The sequence below is a fragment of the Erinaceus europaeus genome, chromosome 7, assembly GCF_950295315.1.
Source record: "Erinaceus europaeus chromosome 7, mEriEur2.1, whole genome shotgun sequence".
Classification (NCBI taxonomy): domain Eukaryota; kingdom Metazoa; phylum Chordata; class Mammalia; order Eulipotyphla; family Erinaceidae; genus Erinaceus; species Erinaceus europaeus.
Window position 1 is genome coordinate 16,073,854 of NC_080168.1, and position 27,975 is coordinate 16,101,828.

A 27,975-nucleotide genomic window follows, 5' to 3' on the forward strand; every position below is an offset into this window, starting at 1 on the left:
CCCCCCACCCCCCCATTCCCCGCCGTCTCTCTGGGGTCCAGCCAAACCTGTCCCATCCGGGCGGGCCCCACTCGCTCCGTTGCCCTTTTAAGAAAGAGGAAATTCTTCTCATAAACAAGCGCCCCAGCCCAAGCGCGGAGCCAGGCGCCCGCCTCAGCCGGGTCCCCAGGAAGTCGGGGGTGCTTTCAGACCGGACACTAGTCCCGGGTTCAACCCGAGAGACACACCTGGTGGGGCTCCCCGGACCGCGAATCCCAGCAGCCCCCCCGGCCCGAGTCCTAAAGCGGAGAAGAGGCAGGAGGGGCTTGGGGGAGCCTAGAAACTGCCCGGGGAGCGTCTCTAAAGTGCAGCCCTGACGCGGGGCGAAGGGGCGGCCGGCTGCTCTGCTTCAGAGGGGGCTCCCCGCCCACACAGAGCTCTCCCCGCTCCCGGCGCGGATTCCAAGGCCCCAGGGCGCGAGGCCCGCTTTCCGCGCGCTCCTCCTCCGGGGCGGGAAGGGGTGAGGCTGGCCTGGGAGCGCCAGCGCGGGAACATCCCTGCCCCCAGGGGGAGCTGGGACTCGGCATCGGGGAGCATTAACTACTCAGCGTGGAAGTCCCGGCCGCCGGGTCCCCTGGGGAGATGACAAATGAGTTGGGCCTCGGAGGCACGGACTCTGGGGCTCCTCTGGGAGCTGCACCTCCATCTCACTCTCTGGAAAGTGGGTTGTGAGTGGACAGTGGACGCCAGGCTGGTCTTCGTGATGGTTCAGGAGGAGTCATGCTTTCTCAAGCCCCCTGCTCTTTGAATCAGAAGTGCATTAAAAGTAAATTGACAGGGAGTCGGGCGGTAGCGCAGCATGCATCTGACGCAAAGCGCAAGGACCTGTGTATGGATCCCGGTTCGAGTCCCTGGCTCCCCACCTGCAGGGGAGTCGCTTCCCAGGTGGTGAAGCAGGTCTGCTTCTTTCTGTCTTCCCATCCTCTCTCCATTTCTCTCTGTCCTATCCAACAACAATATCAATAATAACTACAAAAACAATGAAAAACAAGGGCAACAAAAGGGAAAATAAATATATATATAAGAAACGTTTTAAAAAAGTAAATTGACATGATCCAGCATTCATCAGTCTGTTTTATTTTTATTTATACATTATTGGGTAGAGAGAAATTGAGAGCAGGGAGTTAGGGATACAGAGACAACTATAGCTGTGCTTCACCACTTAGAAAGCTTTCCCCCTGCAGGTGGGGACCAGGGGCTTGAACCCGGGTCTTTGCACACTTTTAGTGTGTGCACTTAACCAGGTGTGCCACCACTCGGCCCCCAGAATTTTTAAATATGTCTATTTATTTTAATGAAAGAGACCAGAGCACTACTCTGCCTCTGGTTTCTAGTGGTCCTGGGGATTGAACCTGGGACTTCCGAGCCTCAGGCATGAAAGCCTTTTGCTGAACCATTACACTGTCTCCCCAGCCTTCGTTAGGATCTGTTAAGCTGCGGTGTGAAGCCGGCAACTCCACCACCCCAGGTGGGCCGAGCTGTCCTAAAATGCTCCTTGAATACTTGGGGGACCTTCTGCTAGTTTCAAGGGCCGGACGTTGCAGTGGTTGAAATCCACCGCCAGGTGTCGCTGTCCTCATTCAACATCTCCCAGGGAATCACTTGTCTCAGCAAGGAACTCGTGGGTCCCTCGGGAGCCCAGGCTGACTTACCACCACCCCGCCCCCCCAAAAAAAAAGAACCAAAAAGTTCAGTTCCATCTTGTGCGCGCGCACGTGTGTGTGTGTGTGTGTGTGTGTGTGTGTGTGTGTGTGTGTGTGTGTGTAGCAGAGCGGTCCCCACGTCCAGAATACCAGTCCACTCCACTCATGCTGCCAGGCCCTGGGTTGGTGGGGAGAGTGGAGGGTCATCTGGCCAGCTTCCCAGGCAGCTCCTCTTCTGGAAGCCCGTACAGAAAGTGCTTGTGGGAGTCGTGGGCCAGCAGGGAGGCTCCGTGGGCGATGCAGCAGGCCCAGACCTGGGGGGTGGAGGGGTGAGTATATGAGGGTTGTGCCCTCAATCTCTGGCTCCCCTCCTCCTCAGGGCACCCCTTGAGTACCAGGTAGGCAGAGAGAGCCAGGTAGACTGCAGCCAGCAGCGCCACGAGGCTGAAGTAGGCCGGGTGGGGGATGGTGGGCAGGTAACTGAGCACGAAGTACAGGTTGATAGCACACACCAGTGCCATGATGAAGGAAGTGACCGCCTTGCTCAGCCTGCAGGGGTGGGTGGGGGCGAGGAGGGGCACTCAGGACAGGCTGCACCCACTAGGAATGAATGCAGAGGCATCCCCAAAGGGGCTTCAAGGCCTGGAGCAGACCCCTCGCCCCCTGTAGGCCCCACCCATGGGTGTGAGTGCAGAGTCTGGGGTGAAGGCTAGGACCTCAGACTCAAGAAATAGCCCCAGACTATCCAGGCCTGGGTGGGGGTAGATAGCATAATGGTTATGCAAACAGACTCTGCTGCTTGAAGCTCCAAAGTCCCAGGTTCAATCAATCCCCTGCACCATCATAAGCCTCAGCTGAGCAGTGCTCTGGTTAAAAAAAAAAAAAAAAGATTGCAGACCTGACTGTCCCCCACCCCCAGCTAGCTGTGTGAGCCTGGGCCAGTTCCTTAACATCTCTGAGCTTATATGAAATGTGGGTGTCCAGCTGCTAGGGGCTGGGGGTACTCACGGGCCGTTGGCGAACTCCTGCATGAGGGCGGGCATACTGGTGAAGGTGAGGATGGGCAGCACAGCAAAAGGAAGCTGGGGAGCCAAAAATGGGCCTGAGAATCTGTGCCCGCAAACCCAGGAGGACCCAGAGCACAGCAGACCTGAGTTCCAGCTACCCTCTCTGCCTGTCTGCGCCTGAGTTCCTTGGCCACTCAGAGTCTCCCAAGATGGCAGGGTTCCAGAACAGGGCAGAGTAGGGGCTCCTGCCTCAAGCTGCCAGAATAAAGTCCCAGCTTTGCCACTAAGCAATTCACTGCCTGGAGAAACCCCCCCTCCCTGGAGGGGGGTTGAGCGGTGCAGGGCTGTGAGGTGGGGAGATGCTGTGAACCAGAGTGTTGGGAATGTGGGGGTGGGGGGCATCTGTAGCCTGGGAGGTGGCGCAGTGGAGAGTGTTGGCTTCTTGAGTACTACCAGGTTGTGAGTTTGATCCCAGGCATGACACATGCCGGAGTGATGCTCCGGTCTCTTCCTCTCTCATTAATAAATGAATAACATATGGGGGGGGGGCTGGAGGAGAGAACATAGTGGTTCTGCAAAGAGGCTCTCATGCCTCTGAGGCTCTGTGGTTCCTGGTTCAATCCCTGGCACCAGAGATAAGCCAGAGCTGAGCAGTGCTCTGATGTCCCATTCTTTCTGTATATCTCTCATTAAATAAATACTTTAAAAGTTAAGCATGGTCAGGCATTGGCATGGATAGAATTCATACATTACATGCACAAGGAAGTGGGTTCAAGCCCCCAGTCAGTCCCCATTTGTGGAGGGAATGTCTCATGAGCTGTGAAGCAGGGCTGCAGGTGTCTCTTGCCCTCTCTAGCTCCCCCTTCCCTCTCGATTTCTCTGTGCCAATATCCAATAAATAACTAAAATTTTAAAAAATCAAAATGAGGGCTGCTGGTTTAGACTCCATGTGGGGGGAGGGGGGAGCGGTGGTGTCAGTGTGGCTGGCAGGCAGGGACAGTGGCTGTCTCACCAGCAGGCTCTGCAGCACGTTGAGGATGTCGTTGAGGCTGGACAAATCGCTCAGATCCCGGAAGATGGCCACCAGCACGGTGGGCAGGATGGCGCAGGAACGGGTGAGCAGCACCCGGGCGAAACGGGGCCACTGTAGCTTCAGGAAGCCCTGGGGTGGGGCGGGGGCTCTGAGGCTCAGGCTCTGGGGAAAGACCTCTCCTTCCAGCTTCCCTCAGTCCATTTTCTAGTGGGAGGTAGGAGGTGCCCTGGGTTTTTCTATCTCTGAAGTGGGGGGGGGGGTGACTCTGTCCTTAGCTGGGGGTGGGTGGAGGGGCCTGAGGGGGGCTGATCACTAGAACAGTTTGGGGGGGATTATGGTGTGCAGGGTAAAGCACACACATTACAGTATGCAAGGAACCGGGTTCAAGTCTCTGGTCCCTACCTGCAGGGAGAAGTTTCATGAGCAATGAAACAGTGCTACAGGTGTCTCTCTCTATCCATCTCCCATTCCTCTCATGTCTCTCTGTCTCCATCAATAGCTAGATAGTTTTTTGTTTTGCTAATCTACAGGGTGAGAGAGAGAGGAGAGACATCACAGCCTCACTCCACCAATTATGAAGCTTCCCCCACCCCCTGTAGGCGCTCCCATGAGGTGTTCAGGGTTCGAACCAGGTCCCACCTCCATGACGAACTGTCCCGCGTAGGTACCGGTCATGGTGGAGCTCTGTCCGGCCGCCAGCAAGCCTACAGCCCAGATGTAGAGAGCCGCAGGGCCGAACAGGCAGCCCAGGATCACACCCTGTGGAGAGGGTAGGGGTGGTGATCAGTGCAGTGTTCCTCCCCGCTGTGAGCCCCCGCCCGGTTGTGTGAGTGGCTGTGGCTACTTGCTCCACCCATCGGGCGCTTACTCCTTGGTAAATGTCCACTTCCACGGTCAGGTTGTTTCTGGGGAAGATGTGCGCATAGTCACGGAGGCTGCTATTGGCACAGATGTCGAACTGTGGGCACCGGGGCAGGAAGAGGGAGCATCAGATCAGGGCTGGTCAACTGGGGGCCCGCAGGCTGAACCCAGCCACGCACACTTTGTTTGGCTAGTACACTTTTTAAAAATATGTATTTATTATTGGATAGAGACGGAGAGAGATTGAGAAGGTAGGGGAGATAGAGAGAGAAAGAGACAGAGACATCTGCAGTTCTGCTCCACCACTCGTGAAGCTTTCCCCCTGCAGGTAGGGAGGGACCAAGGGCTTGAACCTGAGTCCTTGCACACTGTAATAATATGTGTGCTTAACCAAGTGCACCACCACCTGCCCCCCCTTTTTTCTTGGTCTTTAATGTGAATGTGCTGCCAACATTGGCAGTTGAAGAAGAAGTCACATGAGAACATGCTTCCCGGCTCTGCTCAGATCTCTAAGAGCTGGGAGACAGTGGCAGGTGGTGACTCCACTGTCCCCAGTCCTCACAACTTCCCCCAACTCTGTGACTGGCTCGGGCTGGAAGAGAGGGTTGGCTGTTCCTGCTGAGTTGTCTCTCCTTGCGCACTGGGAAGGAGATAACCTCACCACATCACATAGCAAGGCCTGGCCAGCTCTCCTGTCCCAATGCTCAGGGCTCAGGAAGTGCCAGCAGTGATGAGTGACTGGGAAAGTCATGGCATAGAGACCCCCTCCTGGTGGGCTGGGGAGGAACTGGTCAGCTTAATTGTTGCCTCCTCCAGAAAGCCCCTCCTGAACATCTCCTGAACACCTGGCCTACTTATTATGCCTATTCACATGGTCCTCTGAAGTGGCACCTCCTCAGTGGGGTGGACAAAGGGCTCCTAACCAGGGCCCAGGTCACAGACTCGACTGCCTGCTGGGGCTGGGGGCAGAGAGGGGGCACAAGCTGGATGGCCTGCAGTCCAGCAACAAACCCCCCAAGGGGCGTGGGCACAAGTGCTGGGGGCTCCCTCACCGCCGCCTGGTTGGTCTGCTGGTAGAAGGCCTGCCCAAACACGGCCACCACGAAGAGGTTGATGAGGAAGGACACAAACAGGGCGATGGTGGCCTCCACTAGGAAGTACATGTTGGCCTCTCGGATGTCCGCCCGGCAGGTCCGATCTATCTCTCGAGACTAGGAGAGTGGAAGGGAGAGAGAGGGGCCACGGATCCTTAGAGTCACCCACATCCTCCATCATCACACCTCAGTTCTTTTCTGCCCCCTATAAGGCAGTGGGGGACAGGTCCAGTCAGCCAGCCCCTTCATGCAATGTGCGCCATCCTCAGAGAAGCCCAGTTTGTTCCTGCCTCAGGACCTTTGCACTTGCTCCTCCCTCTACTTGGTCTACCTCCTCTCCCGATCTTCCTTATATCTCAGCTGTCACCACCTCCGATTTTTCTGAAGTAGCTCCCTGCTTCGTCAGACTTCTCTGTTTTGCTTCTTTGAAAGCCTCTTTCCATAATGCTCCCGTTCTTTACTCATGTACCTAGCTTATGTCAATACACACACACACACACACACACACACACACACACACACACACACACACACACACACACACACACACACACACACACACACACACACACACACACTTCCAGTATCCACAGATGCACTGTTACTGTATAGGAATGAACAGTGATTCATTCCCCCCCCCAAGTCTTGAAGGATGAAGTCAGCGGGGCGGGGCTTCTGGGAGGCGGGGCCAACAAGGTTCTGAAGAGGCGGGGCCAATGCTGTTGTGCCCCGTAGGCCCAGCACCGCTCTTGAGGGGGCGGGGCCAGCGCTGCCCTAAGTGCAGGGCGTCTCTGCCTCCTTTCTCCGCTCACCTTGACTAGGGCCGAGTGGAGGTAGATATTGTGAGGCATGATGATGGCGCCGACGATGCCCACAGCCTGCAGCAGCTCGGAATAGCCACAACCCGAACACGTCGGCACAAACAGACCCCGAAGAAGCACTCCCTGAGCAGGACGTGCCACCACATACTGGAAGAAAGAGCCTCCTGAGATGAGCGCCGCCTTTCCCGCCCCTCCCACTGGAGGCGTGACTATGTCTGTTGGGCGTGGTTAATGTGGTTGGCCCCGCCCCTCTGGAGCTGTAGGTTGGGGACAGAGAAGGGTGGCCTTGGTCTTCATACCTCATAGCCGAAGGTCAAAGCCATGATGGTAATAAGGAGTCCAAAAAAGGCCTCCAGCTTCCGCAGCCCTAGGGTAAGAGCGAAGAGAGGGGCAGAACAAAAAACAACAAATAATAACTCCTCCAAAACTGTAACATAAACAATTACCTAGGGCAGGAGACTCAGCAAATGACTTTCATGCCTGAGGCTCCGGGGTCCCAGATTCAACCCCCAGCGCCACCATATGCCAGAGGTCAGCAGTGCTCTGGTCTTTCTCTCTCCCTGAAGGGAAGGGCAGGAGAGGGGCATGATTGGAGCCCAAGTTCAGGTGCAGCTGAGTGGCAGCTGGCCCAACATGAACCCTTCCATCCCCCCCGCACAAACACACAGCAGTTATAGGAGGCTCACCCACCATAGTTATCCAGGAAGAGGAAGAAAAAGGTGTCCACAATGGTGATGACAACACCTCCCCAGAGTGGGACTCTGCAACCAGAGTGGCTTGGGTCAGCCCAGCCTGGGCTGGGGTCCAGAATCCCCCCAGAGTTGATTGAAGGCTGTGGAATGGGGCCTCCTGGGATCAGGGACCCAAGGGGTCCTAAACAGCCCCAGGAAGAAGAGTAGGAGCATGCTAGAGGCAGGAAATGGCATGGCACACACCATGGGGATGATGCATCAAGATCCGGATACCTGCTTAGTGGGGAGCTTGGGGGCCTCAGTCTCAAATGCCCTGTGAGAAATCATTACATTGCCAGGTCCCCGTTTCCCACTTGACATATTGGGCAAGAGCTGAGTCAGGGGAGAGACTGCAGGCAGAGGTGGACTCTAGAAAGCAGAACCCTGAACCACAGCACTCACAGGGGATGGGGCAGGGAGATTGGCAATACCTTCCCGCTGAGAGCAGGTTGATTGCGATGGCTGTGCCGATGACCTCCTGCATGTCTGAGCCCAAGATGGCCACCTCGATGGTCAGCCAGAGGGTGATGCGGGGCACCTGGGGGAGGAGGTGACCTTTCTGCAAAACTGGACCACCTTTCATTTATTTACCTTTAAAGATGTGTTCACTTGTTGTTGTTTTTAAATCTTTTAAAAAAATTTTTTTTGATATTTCCTTTTATTGCCCTTCTTTTGTTGTTGTAGTTATTATTATTGTTGGTTGTGTTGTTGTTGGATAGGACAGAGAGAAATGGAGAGAGGAAGGGAAGACAGAGAGAAGGAGAGAAAGATAGACACCTGCAGACCTGCTTCACTGCCTGTGAAGCGACTCCCCTGCAGGTGGGGAGACAGGAGCTTGAACCGGGATCCTTAGGCCAGTCCTTGCATTTTGCCCACCTGTGCTTAACCTGCTGTGCTACTGCCCGACTCCCGTGTTCACTTGTTAATGAGAAAAAGATAGAATAAAGAGCACCACTGTGGCACATGCAGTGCCACAGCGTGAACTCAGGACTTCATGACCGAGATTCCAGTACACTAAGCACTGCACCACCTCCTGGGCCACATCTTTTATTTATTTTTAATTTTACTAATTCATTATATATATATGTAATCTATTTTCTTTTTTTTTTATTTTTATTATCTTTATGTTTATTTATTGGATAGAGACAGCCAGAAATCAAGAGGGAAGGGTGGGATAGAGAGGGAGAGAGACAGAGAGACACCTGCAGCACTGCTTCACCACTTGTGAAGCTTTCCCCATGCAGGTGGGGACCGGGGACTCGAACCTGGGTCCTTCCACTTTTTAACATGTGTGCTCAACCAGGTGCGCCACCACCTGGCCCTTTTTTTTTTTTCAACCAGAGCACTACTCAGTTCTGGCTTCTGGTGGTACAAAGAATTGAACTTGGGACTCTGGAGCCTCAGACATGAGTTTCCTTGCAGAATATTTATGCTATCCCTCCCACCCTTTTTATTTATTTATTTATTTTTAATATGAGTAATACAATGAATTGCCTCCTTGATGTAGCCCAATTTCTATTTAATTTAATTTATTTATTTGCCTCCAGGATTATTGCTAGGGCTCAGTGCCAGCACTACAAATCTAATCTACTGCTCCTGGAGGCTATCTTTTTCCATTTTGTTGGATAGGATAGAGAGAAACTGAGAGGAGAGAGGGAGAAAAAGGGGGAAAGATAGACATCTGTAGACCTGCTTCACTGCTTGTGAAGTGACCTTCCCCTGTAGGTGGGGAGCCAGGGACTTGAACTTGGATCCTTGAGAGAGTCCTTGTGCTTTGTACAATGTGCACTTAACCTGGTGTGCCACTGCCTAACCCCCTCTATTCTATTATTTTTCTTTCTTTTTTTCCCCTTTTGTTGCCCTTGTTTTTTTTTTTATCGTTGTGGTTATTATTATTGTTGTTGCTGCTGTAGTTCTTGTTGGATAAGACAGAGAGAAATGGAGAGAGGAGGGGAAGACAGAGGGGGGGGGAGAAAGATAGACACCTGCAGACCTGCTTCACTCCTTGTGAAGCAACCCTCCTGCAGGTGGGGAGCCGGGACTCTAACTGGGATCCTTATGCAGGTGTTTGCTCTTGGCGCCATGTGTGCTTAAGCCACTGTGCTACTGCCAGATCCCTATTCTATTATTTTTCAAAAAGATTTTTTAAAAGTTGCTTCACAAGCGGTGAAGCAGGTCTGCAGGTGTCTTTCTCTCCCCCTTCTCTGTGTTCCCCTCCTCTCTCCATTTCTCTCTGTCCTATCTAACAATGGTGACATCAATAACTACAACAATAACTACAACAACAATTAAAACAACAAGGGCAAGGGAAAATAAGTAAATAAAAAGAAAATAAATAAATAAAAAGAAAAAAATTAAAAAAAATTATTCGGGGAACTAGGCTCAGTGGGTTAAGTGCACATGGCGCAAAGCACAAGGACCCGCATAAGAGTCCGGGTTTGAGCCCCCGGCTCCCCACCTGCAGGGGAGTCGCTTCACAGGCGGTGAAGCAGGTCTGCAGGTGTCTGTCTTTCTCTCCTCCTCTCTGTCTTCCCCTCCTCTCTCCATTTCTCTCTGTCCTATCCAACAACGATGACATTAATAACAACAACAATAATAACTACAACAACAATAAAAAACAAGGGCAACAAAAGGGAAAATAAATAAATAAATAAATAATATAAAATTATATTAAAAAATTATTTGTGGGCTGGGAAGACAGCATAATGATTTTGCAAAAGACTTTCATGCCTGAAGTTCAGAGATCCCAGCTTCAATCCCCAGCACCACTATAAAACCAGCAGTATTCTGGTTTCAGTCTCTCTCTTTCTCCCTCACTGACATAAAATAAAAACGGGAGTTATGTGTTAATGAAACAGAAAGAGGGAGAGGTAGAGAACCAGAGCATCATTCTGACATAGGCAATGCTAGGGATGGAACTCAGGACCTCATGATTAATGGTCCAATGCTCTAGTCACTGTGCCATCTCCAAAGCTGTTCCTTTTCTCTTGCTCTTTTCTGGACAGAGGGAGTTTCGGGCCTTAAGCCAGCGCCCTCTCCCCCCATTGCTGATACAATGGACTATTTACATAATCATTGTTTTGCCTGAAAGATCCCCACCTTTGATCTATCTTCTTTTTTTTTTTAATTTTTTAAATATTTATTTATTTTCCCTTTTGTTGCCCTTTTTTTTTTTTAATTGGTAGTTATTATTGTTGTTGTTATTGATGTCATCATTGTTAGACAGGACAGAGAGAAATGGAGAGAGCAGGGGAAGACAGAGAGGGGGAGAGAAAGATAGACACCTGCAGACCTGCTTCACCACCTGTGAAGCGACTCCCTTGCAGGTGGGGAGTCAGGGGCTCGAACTGGGATCTTTGCGCCACATGCGCTTAACCCACTGCGCTACTGCCTGACTCCCAATCTATCTTCTTTCTACCTCGAGACCTGCCTTGCCTGCAGGGTATTAATTAATCCCACTGGTTAAAACCTTCACAATAGTTGCTAAGGGAGTTTCTATCTTGACCCACTCTTTTCTTTTCTCTACCCCCTTTCTAGCCATTTCCATTTCCGACTTGCTTCTTCCTGTTCTAAGATATAAAAGCGTTGTCTCTGATCAATAGAGACACACTGCATTCCCACTCAGCCCCTGGTCTTTCTCCAGCATCGCTGCATAAGCAGCAGCCCAGGTTGGCTCCATTGAGTTCTCTCCAACTCAGAGAGCACATGCCCGGGAAGAAACACCCTCATGCTAGCCGGGCAAGGGAGAGAGACAGAGAGGAGAAACCGCAGAATATTGCTCCACCCCTAGTGAACTTGGAGAACTCTCCCTTTTCACTGTGCTGCTATGTAGTGGCTGGCCAGGAACTTGAACCTTGGTAAGATATGCACTCTACTGGGTGAACTGTCTCCTGATTATTATTATTATTGGATAGAGACAGAAGTTGAGAGGGAAGGGGAAATAGGGAAAAGAGACATCATTCATGAGGCTTTCTCTCCTTACAAGTAGAGACTGGGAGCTTGAACCTCGGTCTTTGTGCATGGTAATGTATGCACTCAACCAGGTATGCCACCATCCAGCATATATACATATATATATATTTTTTTTTTTAAGAGAAGGGGAGAGGCACCAAAGCATTGAAGCTTCCCCCAGTGCTGTAATCCTCCCATACCAGAGGCTTAACGCTGGGTCTCATATATTCATGGCATCTGGGTGACACCCCTTCCCACATTGGCAAGTACGTCTCTATATCTATTACCAGAAAGAGGGCTCGGCTCTCTGAATTTATTATTATTGTTAATATTACTATTACTTAATTATTATTATTATCATTTTTTAAACCGGAGCACTGTTCAGCTCTGGCTTATGGTAGTACATAGGGATTGAGCCAGGTTGGGACTTTGGAGCCTCAGGCATGAGAGTCTTTTTGCAGAACCATTATGCTAGCTCCAGGGCCCCTACATCCCTTCATGTAAAAACTTGAGCTGTGGCCCATTGGATTAAAGCACTGGACTCTCAAGCATGAAGTCCTGTATTTAATCCCTGGCATTGCGTGTGCCAGAGCAATGCTCTGATTCTCACTTTCATCAATAAATCAATCAACCTTAAACATAAAACACAAGGGGCAGGGTAGACAGCATAGTGGTTATGCAAAGAGACTCTCATGCCTGAGGCTCCAGAGTCCCAGGTTCAATCCCCCGCACCACCATAAGCCAGAGCTGAGCAGTGCTCTGGTAAAAAAAAAAAAAAAAATGAAAAAAAAAAAAAACCACAAGGTTCAGTGGTGGTGCACCTAGTTGAGTGCACATGTTACAATGTGCAAGGATCTGAGTTCAAGTCACCTGTCTCCACCTGCAGGGGGAAAAGCATTACAAGTGGTGAAGCAGGGCTGCAGGTCTCTCTCTTTCCTCTCCCTATCACCCCCTTCCCTCTCAGTCTTTCTCTGACTATCCAATAAATAAAGAAATAGAGGGCCAGGAGAGGCACATCCCACAGAGTACACACATTACCACGCACAAAAGACCCAAGTTCAAACCCCAGATTGGGGGGTGGGGGGAGTCAGGTGGTAGCGCACATGGCACAATGTGCAAGGACTGGGTTAAAGATCCCGGTTTGAGCCCCCGGCTCCCCACCTGCAGGGGGGTCACTTCACAGGCAGTGAAGCAGGTCTGCTGGTGTCTATCTTCTCTCCCCCTCTCTGTCTTCCCCTCCTCTCTCCATTTCTTTCTGTCCTATCCATCAATAACAACCATAATAATAACTACAACAATAAAACAACAAGGGCAACAAAAGGGACAAAATAGCCTCCAGTAGCAGTGGATTCCTGGTGCAGGCACTGAGCCCCAGCGATAACCCTGGAGGCAAAAAAGAGAAACAAACCCAGGTTCTCACCTGCAAGAGGCAAGCTTCACAGACGAAGCAGTGCTGCAGGTATCTATCTCCCTCTCCTCTCTCAATTTCCCGTTTTATTAAATATAAGAAAAATAAAGTGGGTAGGGGTAGATAGCATAGTGGTTATGCAAGGAGACTCTCATGCCTGAGACTCCAAAGTCCCAGGTTCAACCCCCCACACCACCATAAGCCAGAGCTGACCAGTTCTATGGTAGTAGTAGTAATAATAACTAAATAAATAATTTTTTAAAAAAAGGTCTTGTCCAAGAAGGATGACAGAGGACCTAGTGGGGGTTGTATTGTTATATGGAAAACTGGGAAATGTTATGCATGTACAAACTATTGTATTTACTGTTGAATGTAAAACATTAATTCCCCAATAAAGAAATTTTTAAAAAAGGACTTGATTGTCTTCCTACAACCAGGTCAGCAGCATCGTCCCCATTGTTGCCCTAGCCAATGACCAGCTTACCCTTTCCTCTCCATAGTCTCAGGCAAGCCCCCTCAGGTTCAATGTCCCTTTCTGAAGTCTTTGTGTTGCACTCTCAGCCTCCCACCCGCACCCCCATCCAGCAAATGGCCTCGAGCCGCCCCCTTGAGATGAAAATGTAAGTCTGAGTGACTGTTTCGGGGTTGGGACCCGGAGGTGCTTCTCCCCCACCCCCGCTCAGCTCACCTTTGGGTAGTAGAGGTGGCAGACCTCGCCCAGGTCCCGGCCTGTCACCACCCCAAGGCGCGCGGCGAGTCTCTGGCACAGTAAGCCCAGCACGGTGGCCCAGAGCAGCACCCACAGCAGCTGCGGGAGGTGGGGAGGGAATTCAGTCTCAGCCAGCCTGCTAGCTGGGGCGCCCTCCCACCAAATTCACTCCTGGAAAGAGGATGGGGAGCAGGAGCCAGACACTCCACCGCCGCCCCCTCCCCCATTGTGGCTGGGCTGCCTCAGGGGACTTTTCTTTAAGTCCCCTTTGAAAACTTTCTCCCAACACCTAGCCAGCTGTCATCCCGGAGAAGCGGGGAGCCGGGGGTCTCCACCCACTGGGCCCACTCCCCATGGCGCCCCGCCTCTGTCACTTTAAATCCGGCCACAGCGCCCGTCTGGAGGTCTGACTCGATGTTTCCCGGGTCCAGGAACGCGATGCTCATGAGGAAGCCGGGCCCGGTGAAGGCCCAGAGCTTCCGCAGGCTGAAGGGGCCCTGCGAGTGAGAGAAAGGTCAGGAAGGTCCTGGCTGAAGGGGTGAGGGCAGCCGGCCTTGGCCTGCCCAACACCGCACCCCCCCCCCTTGGTACTGTCCTGGAGGCTGGAGGTGGGGGGAACTTGCAGGATGAAGGAGCAGCAGAGAAGTATCTCTAGGTCCCAGTTCACAGCCCCTCACTCTTCTGCTGGACCCCACCGTCACCCCAGTCCCTTCACAGCCCACGGGGTCTCCGGAAGTGCTAAGATTCTAGAGCTGGCAGCTCCCTCCTTTTGGGACGCCCTTGTCCTGGCCCAGCATAATAATTATGCAAACAGACTCTCATGCCTGAGGCTCTGAGGTCCCAGGTTCAATCGCCCCCTAACACTACAAGCCAGAGCTGATCAGTGCTCTGGTAAAAACAAACAAACAAAAAACTCCCCCACTATTAGGGAGTGGGCGGTAGCGCAGCGGGTTAAGCACACGTGGCGCAAAGCGCAAGGACCAGCATGAAGATCCCGGTTCGAGCCCCCGGCTCCCCAGCTGCAGGGGAGTCGCTTCACAGGCGGTGAAGCAGGTCTGCAGGTGTCTGTTTTTCTCTCCCCCTCTCTGTCTTCCCCTCCTCTCTCCATTTCTCTCTGTCCTATCCAACAACGACGACAACAAAAATAACCACAACTGTAAAACAACAAGGGCAACAAAGGAGTATAAATAAATAAATAAAGCTAAAAAAATAATTTAAAAAAAAAACCCACAATTAATCCTGGAAGCACCAACCCCTTTCATCTCCTAGAACAACAGAAAGTATCCTGATCATTGATAAGAAAATACTGAGCAGTCTGGGGCCCTCATCCCCACCTGCAGGGGGAAAGCTTCACAAGCGGTGAAGCAGTACTGCAGGTGTCTCTCTGTCTCCCTCCCTATCACCCCCTTCCCTCTCAATTTCTGACTCTATCCAAAAAATAAAGAAAGATTAAAAATATTAAAAATCTGTTAAAAGAAAATACTGAGCAATGCCTCTGGGAACAGAAGCTGATCAGAGCTGGGAGAGTCTTAAGGGAAAGCTTTGGACCCCTAGCCTGAAGGATTCTTGTTAGAAAAGGTCCCCCAAACCCTGGGGGATATTCCCAGTGTTCCCACCGGATCAGTCTCTGGAATGGTAATCTTCTCACTCAGGTAGGTGGCTGCAGGGGGTGCTTGCTGTGGCCTTGGGCTGGGTGGGGTGGAGATGGAGCCATATGTGTGCTGGCTCAGTCTCTGGGGGCTCTTGTCACCTGCAAACGACCCCACAAATGACCCCACGAGGTGGTGAGCAGGCAGCTCTTTCCAGTGACCCAGGGTGAAAGCTACTCACTTGTCCTTTTCCCCCAACTCTTCCTGGCAAAGGGAAGAGATGAAAGGCCAGTGGAGTGACCAGGGTGGTGGTGCTGTGGATGAGGTGTTGGACTTATTTATTTACTATTGGATACAGACAGAGAGAAATTGAGAGGGGATGAGGGAGATAGAGAGGGATAAAGACAAGAGAGACACCTGCAACTCTACTTGTGAAGCTTGCCCCCTGCAGGTGGGGATCAGGGGCTTGAACCCAGGTCCTTGTACACTGTAATGTGTGTGCTTAACCAGGTATGCCACCACCTGTCCCCAATAATTAAACCCAGTCCTTGTGCACTGTAATGTGAGCACTTAACCAGGTGCACCACCACCTGGCCCCCAGGCAGAACTCTCTTTGCATGTGAAATAAAAATAAAATCTTAAAAGGAAAAACTCTGTAGGCAGAGGGTAGATAGTAGCACAATGATTATGTAAACAGACTCTCATGCCTGAGGCTCCAAGTCTCAGGTTCAAGCCTCCATACTACCATAATGCAGAGCTAAGCAGTGCTCTGGTAAAAACAAACAAACAAAAAAACATATATATATATGTATCCAGGTTTAAGCCCCTGATCCCGATCTGCAGAGAGAAAGCTTCACAAGTGGTGAAGCAGGGCAGCAGGTGTCTCTCTGTCTAAATAAATAAACAAACAGACAGAAAAACCTGCTGGGCAGCAAAACAGCTCAGCTGGATTGTGTGCTGCTTTGCCATGTCCATGATGCAGGTTGGGTTGGGGCCTGTCCTCCACTACAGCAAAGGAAGCTTTGGTGCTGTGGTGTCTTTCTTTCTCTCTGCCTCTTTCTTTCTAAAAAAGAAAAATGAGGGGGAGAAAAACTGCTGGGGGGAAGAAAAGGAAAGAAAGCCCATTGGGATGGTTACAAAAGTTTGATCATCTCCACCCTTTAGAGGAATGTTCCAGGAGAGAGAGCCTGGGAAGAGGAACTTCCATGACCACTTTCCTTCCATGTGGGTATCACACTCCCAGCTCTCTCCTGACACCGAGGATGTGGAGTAGGGACACCGGGCTCCAATATGGACCAACTAGTGCCAGCAGGTGACCCTCGCTGAACCCAGGGGCATGGAACCAGAGATCAGACCAGCAGGCACTGTGCCCTTGAGGTTACAGATTGCCCAGCCCAGATAGATGTCCACACTTTTGGGGTCTCTCCAGAGGGGAAGAGGGATGTCCTCAGCCCCCTGGCTCCTTTACCTTCCTTACTTGCTCTAGCTACTCACCTGCCATGTCTGGGTCGGGCTGTCCGTGGGAGCGGCGTGCAGGGCCCCCGTGTCCTCTGGGTGCTGCTGCCTCAGAATGCCAGCCTGTACCCCTGCAGCATCCTCAGCCAACGTTGCCTGTGTTCACACACAGCTGTTGTGAAACCTTCGCCAAAGGCAGAAGTGGCCAGTCCTGGCGGAAGGGGCTGGTCTGCCACAGGGTGGACTTCTGTTCCCCTCTCACTGGCTTGAGCCCCACATCACTTCTGGCTCACCTCCAGACTCCCTGAGTCAGCTCTGATTTTGGACACTTCCTGCCTCTTGAAGATTGATAGTTGCACCCCTCTTGCCTTCCAGCACAGGCAGGCCCTCAGTTCTAGATAGAGGCCTAGGGTGACTGCCACTTACAGGAGAGAGGGAGTTCTGGTAGCTAGGCCTCAGTTGAGACCAAGACCTTGGGTGAGGAAGATAGCAAAATGGTTATGCAAAGAAACTTTCAGGGCAGAAGTAGCATAATGGTTATGCAAAGAGACTCTCTCATGCCTTGAGGCTTCATAGTCCCAGGTTCAATCCCCCACATCACCGTAAACCAGAGCTGAGCAGTGCTGTGGTAAACAATACAAAATAAAGGTTAAAAATAAGGGGGGGGGGTAGGGCGGTAGCGCAGCGGGTTAAGCACACATGGCATGATGTGCAAGGACCAGCTTAAGGACCCAGGTTCGAGCCAGTTCACAGGTGGTGAAGCAGGCCTGCAGGTTGTCTAGCTTTCTCTCCCCCTCTCTATCTTCTCTCTCCATTTCTCTCTGTCCTACCCAACAACAAAGACAGCAATAACAACAACAATAATAACAATAACGATAAACAACAAGGGCAACAAAAGAGAAAAAATAGCCTTCAGGGGCAGTGGATTCATAGTGCAGGCTCCAAGCTTAGCAATAACCCTGGAGGCAATTAATTAATTAACTAATTAAAAAATAGTGGTCCTGGAGGTGGCGCAGTGGATAAAGCATCAGACTCTCAAGCATGAGGTCCTGAGTTCAATCCCTGGCAGCATATGTACCGGGGTGATGCCTGGTTCTTTCTCTCTCCTCCTATGCTTCTCATTAATAAATAAGTAAAAAAATCTTTTAAAAATTTATTTAAAAAATAAAATAAAAAAGAAAATTTAAAAAAATAAGAAAAACTTTTATGCCTGAGACACCAGAGGACCTAGGATCAATCCCCTGCACCACAAACCAGAGCCAAGTAGTGCTCTGGTTAAATAATAATAATAATAATAGCCACCTTCTGGAAGGGTGGAGGGTAGATAGCCTAATGGTTATGCAAAGAGACTCTCCTGCCTGAGTATCCAAAGTCCTAGGTTCAATCCCTCTTCGTCACCATAAGCCAGAGTTGAGCAGTGCTCTGGTTAAAAGAAAAAAAAAAAAAAACCTTCTGGGCATTGCCATGGGGACATGCCAAGCAGATTCTCAGAATGACCCAGAAGGTAGTTTAGTAACTTCTTGCACATGCCAGAGTCATACCTGATTCTTTTTTTTTTTTTAGTATTTATTTTATTTATTCCCTTTTGTTGCCCTTGCTGTTTTTATTGTTGTAGTTATTACTGTTGTTTTGTTATTGATGTTGGATAGGACAGAGAGAAATGGAGAGAGGAAGGGAAGACAGAGGGGGGAGAGAAAGACAGACACCTGCAGACCTGCTTCACCATCTGTGAAGCGACTTCCCTGCAGGTGGGGAGCCAGGGGCTCGAACCGGGGTCCTTATGCAGGTCCTTGTGCTTTGCACCGTGTGCACTTAACCCACTGTGCTACCACCTGACTCCCTGTCATACTTGGTTCTTTCTCCTTTTCTCTCATTAATAAATAAATGAATTGGGTTCCATAGATAGCATAATTATGCAAAAAGACATTAAAGCCGGAGGCTCTGAGGTCCCTGGTTCAGTTCCCCACACCACTGTAAACCAGAGCTGAGCAGCGCTTTGGGGAGGGTGGGTGGAGAAATATAAACTTATTATTTGAGAGATATAGAAAGATAGACCAGAGCACTGCTCAGCCCTGGCTCATGGTGGATCCATACTCCCAGAGGGTTAAAGAATAGGAAAACTCGAGGCAATACTTGGGTCTACCTGCATATCAGATTTCAGGCTCAGGGGAAAAAAAATGAAAAAAAAAAAAAAAACCCAACTAGTATAGCCACAGGCCCTTTGGAATATAACTAAAATATGCCTACTAGCTATCTACAAAATAGAGACCCCCCTCCTCTTCATCTGCACTATTCCAGCCTTTAGGTTCATGATTAGTCAACAATTTGTTTGGCTTTATATGTTAACTCTCTTTTCAGCCACCAGGTTCCAGATGCTAGCATGATGCCAACCAGACTTCCCTGGACAGACAACCCCACCAATGTGTCCTGGAGCTTCCCCAGAACCCTGTCCCACTAGGGAAAGAGAGAGGCAGGCTGGGAGTATGGATCAACCTGTCAATGCCCATGTTTAGCGGGTAAGCAACCACAGAAGCCAGACCTTCCACCTTCTGCACCCCATAATGACCCTGGATCCATACTCCCAAAGGGATAAAGAATAGGAAAGCTATCAGGGGAGGGGATGGGATACGGAGTACGGAGTTCTGGTGGTGGGAATTTTGTGGAGTTGTACCCCTGTTAGCCTATGGTTTTGTCAGTGTTAAATATATATATAATAGAGAGGAGAGGGGATACGGAATTCTAGTGGTGGGAATTGTGTGGAATTGTACCCCTCTTATCCTGTGATCTTGTCAGTGTTTCCATTTTATAAGTAATAAAAAAAAAACATAAAAAAAGGCCACTGGAATTCTGGCCATGACTCTCTGCCACTGATTCACTGGAGATTGCCACCAAATTATGTCCCTTCCTGAACTTGCTTCTGTTCATTGAGAAGCTCCTGTTGCCATGTGGCCCAGGAGGTGGCCCAGTGGCTAGAGAGCAGGATTTACCAGCATGAACCTCTGATTCAATCCTTGGTTTTGTAGGGGTGAGAGTTCTGCTTTGATTCTGTTTCTACTCTCTATCATAAATACATCTTTAAAAAAAAAGTCAAAGAAAGACTGAGTAGCTATCTACAAAAGATGAAAAGTGGGGGAGATAGTGTGATGGTTATGCAAAGGATTTTTATCCCCAAGGCTCTGAGGTCACTTAAGGACAGAAGTCCTGAGAAGTGGACTCTTAGGTTAGTTCTTTGCAGTATGAGGTCAGAATGCTATTACACAAACCCGGGTAGATGGGGTATGTGGTCTCTCACTGACCAAAAAAGTGTCATTAAGAGACACATGACTGTAGCCTGAAGGGGACAGTAACTCCATAGTGCCAGGCAATTGTCATCAGTGAGGACACCATCTCATCTGCCACCATCTCTTCTGATTTATCAAAATTGTTGAACGTTTTGGAATTTTCTGCAGCATCTACTTTCATGAATATATAACTGAAATCTAAAACTCTAAGTGGTAAACTTATTCTTTAAAAAAAAATCAAAATAAGGACTAGGAGATAGCTCTGTGGGTAGAGCATCAGCTTTACCTTGTATAAAGCCCTGGGTTCGATCCCAGGCACCCCATGGAAGCACTGTGGACAGCACTAAAAGGGTAGTGGAGTGGTACTTTGGTGTCTCTCTCTCTCTTTTTAATTTTTATTATCTTTATTTTTTGGATAGAGACAGTCAAATTAAAAGGAAGGGGGAGAGGGAGAGAGACACCTGCAGCCCTGCGTCACCACTCATGAAGCTTACTGCCTGCAGGTGGGGACCAGGGGCTTGAATTCGGGTCCTTGTGCACTGTGATCTGTGTGCTTAACCAGGTGCACCACCACCTGGCCCTCTCTATCTTTTTTATTTAAATTTTTAATATTTTATTTATTCATTCCCACTTGTTGCCCTTTTTTTTTTTATTGTTGCAGTTATTATTTGTGTTGTTACTGATGCTATTTGTTATTGGATAGGACGGAGAGAAATGGACAGAGGAGGGGAAGACAGAGAGAGAGAGAGAAAGACACCTGCAGACCTGCTTCATCGCTTGTGAAGTGACTCCCCTGCAGGTGGGGAGCTGAGAGTTTGAACCAGGATCCTTACAGCCCAGGTCTGTGTCTCTCCTTTTATGTCCTCTGTCTTTCAGCACCTCTCCTGTCCTCATTCCTAGAGTCTTCTGTCTTGTTCAAGAATATTGCAGACCTGAATTACCATAAAGTTTCCAATTTGGGCAGGGATAGATAGTATAAAGGTTATGCAAACAGACTCTAATGCCTGAGGCTTCAAAGTCCCAGGTTCAATCTCCTGCACCACCATAGGACAGAGCCGAACAGTGCTCTGGAAAACAAAAAAAAAGAAAAAAAAAAGGTGGGAGTCCGGTGGTAGAGCAGTGGGTTAAGCTCACATGTCGCAAAGTGCAAGGACCAGCATAAGGATCCCGCGGCTCCCCACCTACAGGGGAGTCGCTTCACAGGCGGTGAAGCAGGTCTTCAAATGTCTTTCTCTCCCCCTCTCTGTCCTCTCCTCTCTCCTCTCCTCTCTCCATTTCTCTCTGTCCTAACAACGACAACAACAATAACAGTAATAACTACAACAATAAAAACAAGGGCAACAAAAAGGGAAAAATAAATACAAATTTAAAAAATGTAAAAAAAAAAAAGCTTCCAATTCCAAAAGTCTGAGATCTCAGAAAGCAGAGGGAAGAGAAAGTTCTCAGACCCATATTTGAGCTGAGATATCTTGTGTCCCCAAGTTACTAAACAAACAATCTTTAGCAGGAGCTGGGCTGGGCGATGGTGAAACTAGTTAAGTTCACATGTTACCAAGGACCCAGCTTCAAGCCCCTGGTCCCTATTCACAGAGGGAAATTTTTATAAGCAGTGAAGCAGTGCTACAGGTGTCTCTCTGTCTCTGTCTCTCTCCTCCTTGCCTCTCTATTTCTCTCTGGGGAAAAAAAAAAAATTTTAGCCAAAGTTCAGGGACTCAAGATAAGAGGAAATGACCCATTTCCTGGCTCTTCAGTGATGACAAGGGGGGACTAGAGAAGTAGGGGTGTACAAAGGGGAAGAGAGGGGAGAGGGTGGATTGAAAAGAGAATGTGTAATCATTTGTCACAGCTTATTGCTCAAGGCCCTTGTCACCACTCCTGACCCTTGGACACATTTCCCAGTCCCCTGGGCATGTCTGAGAGGGGATGTTGCTTGCTGTGGCTAATTTTCTGCTCTGGGCCACAAGGGGACTGGATATTTGGTCCAACACTGTGGCTGTGCCTGTGAGGCCATTTGGAGAGGAGAAGAACATTCAAATCTGTACACTGAGGACAGCACATCTTCCTTATCTGGGGGTCCTTTCTTTAGGCACCAGAGTACCTGGACAGACTGAAAGACCAAGGGGGGAGAGGCTGTTCTCTCTGTCTCTGAATGGAGACACGGGGGTGGTGGTGTTGGGGGTGGTGGCTTCTACTGCCTCTGGCCTTGGCTTGGAGTAAGATTGCACCCTCAGCTGTGGTCCTGGAACCTGTAGGCCTGTACTGGAACTGCACCCTCAGCTGCCCAGGGGCCTCAGCCTTTAAAATCAAGTGAGTCAAGTGTCTGTCTGTCTGTCTATCTATCTATCATCATCCATCTACCCATTAGCTATCTGTCATCATATATATATTTGCCTCCAGGGTTATTGCTCAGGCTCAGTGCCCGCACTACAAATCCACTGCTTCTGGAGGCTTTTTTCCCCATTTTGTTGCCCTTGTTGTTGTGCTTGTTGTAGTTATTATTATTGTCAAGCTGCTGTTGCTGGATAGGACAGAGAGAAGTCTAGAGAGGAGGGAAAGACAGAGAGGAGGAGAGAAAGACACCTGCAGACCTGCTTTACCACTTGCGAAGCGACCCCCTGCAGGTGGGGGGCGGGGGCTCGAACCCAGATCCTTATACCAGCCCTTGCGCTTTGCGCCATGTACGCTTAACCCGCTGCGCTACCGCCCTACCCCCTTTTTTCTTTTAATTTTTATTTATAAAAAGGAAACACTGGGGAATTGGGTGGTAGAGCAGTGGGTTAAGTGCACGTGGTGCAAAGCACATGAACTGGCATAAGGATCCCAGTTCAAGCCCCCAGCTCCCCACCTGCAGGGAAGTCGCTTCACAAGCGGTGAAGCAGGTCTGCAGGTGTCTATCTTTCTCTCCCTCTCTCTGTCTTCCCCTCCTCTCTCCATTTCTCTCTGTCCTATCCAACAACGATAGCAACAATAATAACTACAACAATAAAAAACAACAAGGGCAACAAAAGGGAATATATATATATATAAACACAAAACCCATAGGATAAGAGAGGTGCAACTCCACACAATTCCCACCAACAGAACTCCATATCCCATCCCCTCCCCTGATAGCTTTCCTATCCTTTTTTTTTTTTTAATTTCTTTTTTGGGGAATTAATGTTTTACATTCAACAGTAAATACAATAGTTTGTACATGCATAACATTCCCCAGTTTCCCATTTAACAATACAACCCCCACTAGGTCCTCTGAGCTTTCCTATTCTTTATCCTTCTAGGAGTATGGACCCAGGGTCATTGTGGGTTGCAGAAAGTGAAAGGTCTGGCTTCTGTAATTGCTTCCCCACTGAACATGGGCATTGACAGGTCGATTCATACTCCCAGCCTGTCTCTCACTTTCCCTAGTGGGGCAGGGTTCTGGAGAAGCGAAGCTCCAGGACACATAGTGGGGTCGTCTGCCCAGGGAAGTCCAGTTGGCATCACCATAGCATCTGGAACCTGGTGGCTGGGATTTGAGTCCAAAGTCGTGATCAGAGTTTCGGAAGGCTTGGCGATCTTTGACCTGTCATCAGGGTGAAGCTCCCCGATGATGTAGGTCTTGGACAATTCTCTGGCATCTGCAGAGTGTCCCACATCCTCAAAGTTTTCGGTGGCATCACCTCCAGCTTGCTCCCGCAGGACTTCTTCCCCACCAGGATGCTCCCCGGGAACTTGGTGAGGTCACACACCTTGTGGCGCAGGATGTGCCAGGTGCTCTTGCTGTGGTCATGCTTCTGGATCTCTTCCAGGGTGTAGTACTTGACGGTCTCTCCATGGTGGGGCGCAGCGGAGCGGGAGCAGCCCTTTTTTTCTTTTTTTAATTTATTGCCGCTAGGGTTATCTCTGGGGTTCCATTACAAATCCATGGCTTCCAGAGGCCGTTTTTTTCTTATCCTTTTTTTCTTTCTATTTTGTTTTAATAGAACAGAGAGAAATTGAAAGAGGAGGAGGACACAGAGAAGGAGAGAGAAATAAGGCAGAGGTAGATAGCACAGTGGTTATGCAGAATCTCTCATGCTTGAGTCTCCAAAGTCCCAGGTTCAATTTCCTGCACCACTATAACTCAGAGCTGATCAGTACTCTGGTTAAAAAAAATTAAAGGGGGAGTCGGGCGGTAGCACAGAGGGTTAAGCGCACGTGGTACAAAGAGCAAGGACCGTTGTAAGGATCCCGGTTCAAGCCCCAGCCCCCCACCTGCAGGGGAGTCCCTTCACAGACAGTGAAGCAGGTCTGCAGGTGTCTATCTTTCTCTCCCCCTCTCTGTCTTCCCCTCCTCTCTCCATTTCTCTCTGTCCTGTCCAACAATGACGACAGCAATAACAACAATGATAACTACAACAACAATAAAAAACAATAAGGGCAACAAAAGGGAAAATAAATAAAATAAATATAAGAAAATAAAAATAATTAAAGGGAGAGAGAGAGAGAAAGAGAGCGAGAGAGAAATAGACACATGCAGAACTGCTTCATTGCTTCTGAAGTGCCCCATTGCAGGTGGGGAGCTGGGGCTTGAACCTGGGTTCTTTTGCATTGTACTATGTGCTCTTAACTGGATGTGCCACCACTGGCCTTCTCTCTCTCTCTTAAGATTTTATTGATTTATTAGAAATATAGCAGGAGAGACAGGAAGAACCAGCCATCACTCTGGTCCACGTGCTGCCAGGATTGAACTCTGGACCTCATGCTTGAGAGCCCAGTACTTTATCTACTGCAACACCTCTGGGACCTGCCGGACCTTCTCATTATTATTATCTATCATCTGTCTACCTACCTACCTATCAAATATCTACCTATCATCTTTCTTTCTCTTTCTCACTCTCTCTCTAATTGTTTTGTTTGTTTATTTATTTATTTATTTCCCATCAGGATTATCATTGGGGCTCTTAACCTACAGAACAAATTCCACCACTCCTAGCAGCCATTTTTTCCCTTTATCTTATTTTATTTGACAGAAATTGAGATGAGAAGGGCAGATAGAGTGGGAGGAAGAAACATCCTTATTCACTGGTATAGAGTTTACTTTACTTTTATTTCTTGTCTTTGCCAGGCCTTCACCATTTGGGTCTACTTTCAGACAGACAAAACAGAAACAGAGAGAGGGAAAGTCACCACATGCTGAAGCTTCCTCAGGTACCATAGTGCTGGGCTCAAACCCGGGTCTTGAGCATGGCAAAGCAGATGTGCCATCCAAGTGGGCCTTAGGTTAGGATTCAGACCCCCTTTTCCTGACTAAAAAGAGCACCTGCATTCTTTTATTTCTTCTTCTTTTTTTTTTTTAATATTTACTTATTTATTCCCTTTTTTTGTTGCTTTTACTGTTTTTTTTTTTTTCCTCCAGGGTTATTGCTGGGCTCGGTGCCTGCACCATGAATCCACCGCTCCTGGAGGCCATTTCCCCCCCTTTTTGTTGCCCTAGTTGTTGCAGCCTCGTTGCGGTTATTATTGCCATTGTTAACGTTGCTTTGTTGTTGGATGGGACAGAGAGAAATGGAGAGAGGAGGGGAAGACAGAGAGAGGGGAGAGAAAGATAGACACCTGCAGACCTGCTTCACCGCCCGTGAAGCGACTCCCCTGCAGGTAGGGAGCCAGGGGCTCGAACCGGGATCCTTACGCTGGTCCCTGCGCTTTGCGCCATGTGCGCTTAACCCACTGCGCCACTGCCCGACTCCCAAGCACCTTCATTCTGCTCCTTTTTTGTTTCCTTTTCTTTTAAATTTTTTTTTATTTTTAAAATTTTATTTTCCTTTTTGTTGCCCTTGTTGTTTCTGTTTATTGTTGTTGTAGTTATTATTGTTGTTATTGATGTCATCGTTGTTGATCAGGACAGAGAGAGATGGAGAGAGATGGGGAAGACAGAGGGGGAGAGAAAGACACCTGCAGACCTGCTTCACTGTCTGTGAAGGGACTCCCCTGCAGGTGGGGAGCCAGGGGTTCGAACCGGGATCCTTATGCCGGTCCTTGCGCTTTGAGCCACCTGTACTTAACCCTCTGCCCTACCGCCAGACTCCCCTAATACTCTTTTTTTTAAAGATTTTATTTATTTGTTAATGAGGAAGATAGGAGGAGAGAGAAAGAACCAGACATCACTCTGCCACATGTGCTGCCAGGATCGAACTCAGGACTTCATGCTTGAGAGTCCAAAGCTTTATCACTGTGCCACCTCCTGGACCACATGATCCTCTCTTCTTACAAGATGTTCCCACATGGTGGTGAGGGGCCCCATCTCCACCTGTAGATGGGAAGCTTCATGAGTGGTGAGGCAGTGCTATGGGTGTCACTCTCCCTTTCTTTCTTTCTTTCTTTCTTTCTTTCTTTCTTTCTTTCTTTCTTTCTTTCTTTTTTTGCCTCCAGGGTTATTGCTGGGGCTCGGTGCTAGCACTATGAATCCACTGCTCCTGGCAGTCATTTTCCCCATTTTATTGGATTGGACAGAGAGAAATGGAGAGAGGAGGGGAAGATAGAGAGGGGGAGATAAAGAGAGACACCTGCAGACCTGCTTCACCGCTTGTGAAGTGACTCCTTCACCCCCTGCAAGTGTGGAGCTGGGGCTCAAAATGGGATCTTTGCACGGATCCTTGTGCTTAGTACTAAGTGTGGTTAACCTGGTGCGCACACCTGACCCCTCCCTCCCTTTCTATCTCCCTTTCCCTCTTGATTTCTGTCTCTATCAAATAAATAAATAAATAAATTGAATTAATGTAAAGACTCAGGAGCTAGTCTCCCTGGGTTCAGTCCTGACTGTGCCACTAACTAGTTGTGTGATCTTGGCTTTAAACTTTTCCTGGTCTGTAACACTTCATAGAGGTGCTGGGACAATCACTGAAATGACTGGGTATGGTGCCGGGCCTCAGCTTTTCTTTTTTCATCTAGCACCAGGGAATAAAAACAGGGCCTCCATCAAGTACAATGCCACTACAGTCCCTCTTGGCCTAATTTTATTCTTTGAGAGAGGAAGAGGGAGGAGGTTAAGTACATGTATTACCAAGTGCTAGGACCTGGGTTTGAGCCCTCACTCCCCACCTGCAGGAGGGACACTTCATGAGTGGTGAAGCAGGCCTGCAGGTGTCTATTGCTCTCTATCCTTCTATATCTCTGTCTCTCCTCCCCTCTCAATTAAAACATTTAAAAATATTTTATTTATTTTCCCTTTTGTTGCCCTTTTTTTTTTATTGTTGTAGTAGTTATTATTGTTGTTGTTATTGATGTTGTCATTGTTAGATAGGACAGAGAGAAATGGAGAGAAGAGGACAGAGAGGCACAGAGAAAGACACCTGCAGGCCTGCTTCAGGGACTGTAAAGCGACTTCCCTGCAAGGTGGGGAGCCAGGGGCTAGAACCAGGATCCTCCAGCCAGTCTTTGAGCTTTGCACCACGTGTGCTTAACCCACTACGCTACCACCCGACTCCCTTTTCTTTCTTTCTTTCTTTCTTTCTTTCTTTCTTTCTTTCTTTCTTTCTTTTTTTTTTTTTTTTTTTTGCCTCCAGGGTTATTGCTGGGGCTTGGTACCAACACTACAAATCCACTTCTCCTGAAGACTATTTTTTCCCTTTTGTTACCCTTGTTGTTTATCATTGTTATTATTATTGTTCTTATTGCTGTCGTCATTATTGGGTAGGACAGTGAGAAATCAAGAGAGAAGGGGAAGACAAGGCGGGGTGTGGGATGGGGAGGAGAGAGATAAACACCTGCAGACCTGCTTCACTACCCATGAAGCGACTTCCCTGCAGGTGGGGAACTGGGGGCTTGAACCGAGATCCTTATGCCGGTCCTTGTGCTTTACGCCATGTGCGCTTAATCTGTTGCACTACTGCCCAACCCCCCTCTCAATTTCTCTCTGTCCCGTCAATCTAAAAAGAAGAAGAAAAAAAAAAAGGGAAAAAAATGGCCGCCAGAAGCAGTGGATTTGAAATGTCAGCAGGAAGTTCCAGTGATATATCTTGTGACAAAAAGCAAATAAAAGAAAGAGGGAGGGGAGTCAGGTGCTCGTGCAGCGGGTTAAGAGCCCATGGTGCAAAGCCCAAGAACTGGAGTAAGGATCCCTTTTCGCGCCCTGGGCTCCCCACCTGCAGGGGAGTCGCTTCACAGGCGGTGAAGCAGGTCTGCAGGTGTCTATCTTTCTCTCCCCCTCTCTTGTCTTCCCCTCCTCTCTTCGTTTCTCTCTGTCCTATCCAACAATGACAACAATAATAACTACAACAATAAAACAACAATGGCAACAACAGGGAATAAATAAATTAAGTAAAATAGAAAGGAGAGAAAGAATGTGAGACACCAATGCACAGCTCACCATTCTTGGGGTTCCCTTGGTGCCGCCCAT

The 27,975-nt window shown here is 49.1% G+C and overlaps 1 protein-coding gene and 1 pseudogene across 4 annotated transcripts; both read right to left on the reverse strand.

The window, feature by feature from the left end:
- Positions 1–1,093: 1,093 nt before the first annotated feature.
- SLC11A1 (solute carrier family 11 member 1) lies at positions 1,094–16,600 on the reverse strand. 4 transcript variants are annotated; one of them, XM_007520718.3, is made up of 15 exons: positions 16,381–16,593; positions 14,914–15,047; positions 13,672–13,794; positions 13,277–13,396; positions 7,661–7,767; positions 7,189–7,259; positions 6,798–6,865; positions 6,490–6,645; positions 5,636–5,794; positions 4,591–4,680; positions 4,362–4,481; positions 3,702–3,851; positions 2,691–2,764; positions 2,078–2,231; positions 1,871–1,996 (listed from the first exon to the last, which is right to left on the reverse strand). In XM_007520718.3, the coding sequence occupies exons 1-15, from the start codon at positions 16,385–16,387 to the stop codon at positions 1,886–1,888; spliced, it is 1,644 nt and encodes a 547-aa protein (XP_007520780.2). In that variant the 5' UTR covers positions 16,388–16,593; the 3' UTR covers positions 1,871–1,885. The 4 variants fall into 4 exon arrangements, with proteins under 4 accessions (XP_060049880.1, XP_060049881.1, XP_007520780.2 ...); XM_060193898.1 differs by lacking the exon at positions 2,078–2,231 and having other exon boundaries at positions 1,691–1,996; positions 16,381–16,600; XM_060193899.1 differs by lacking the exons at positions 4,362–4,481; positions 4,591–4,680 and having other exon boundaries at positions 16,381–16,597.
- LOC103111442 (cytochrome b5-like) lies at positions 16,484–27,975 on the reverse strand (annotated as a pseudogene).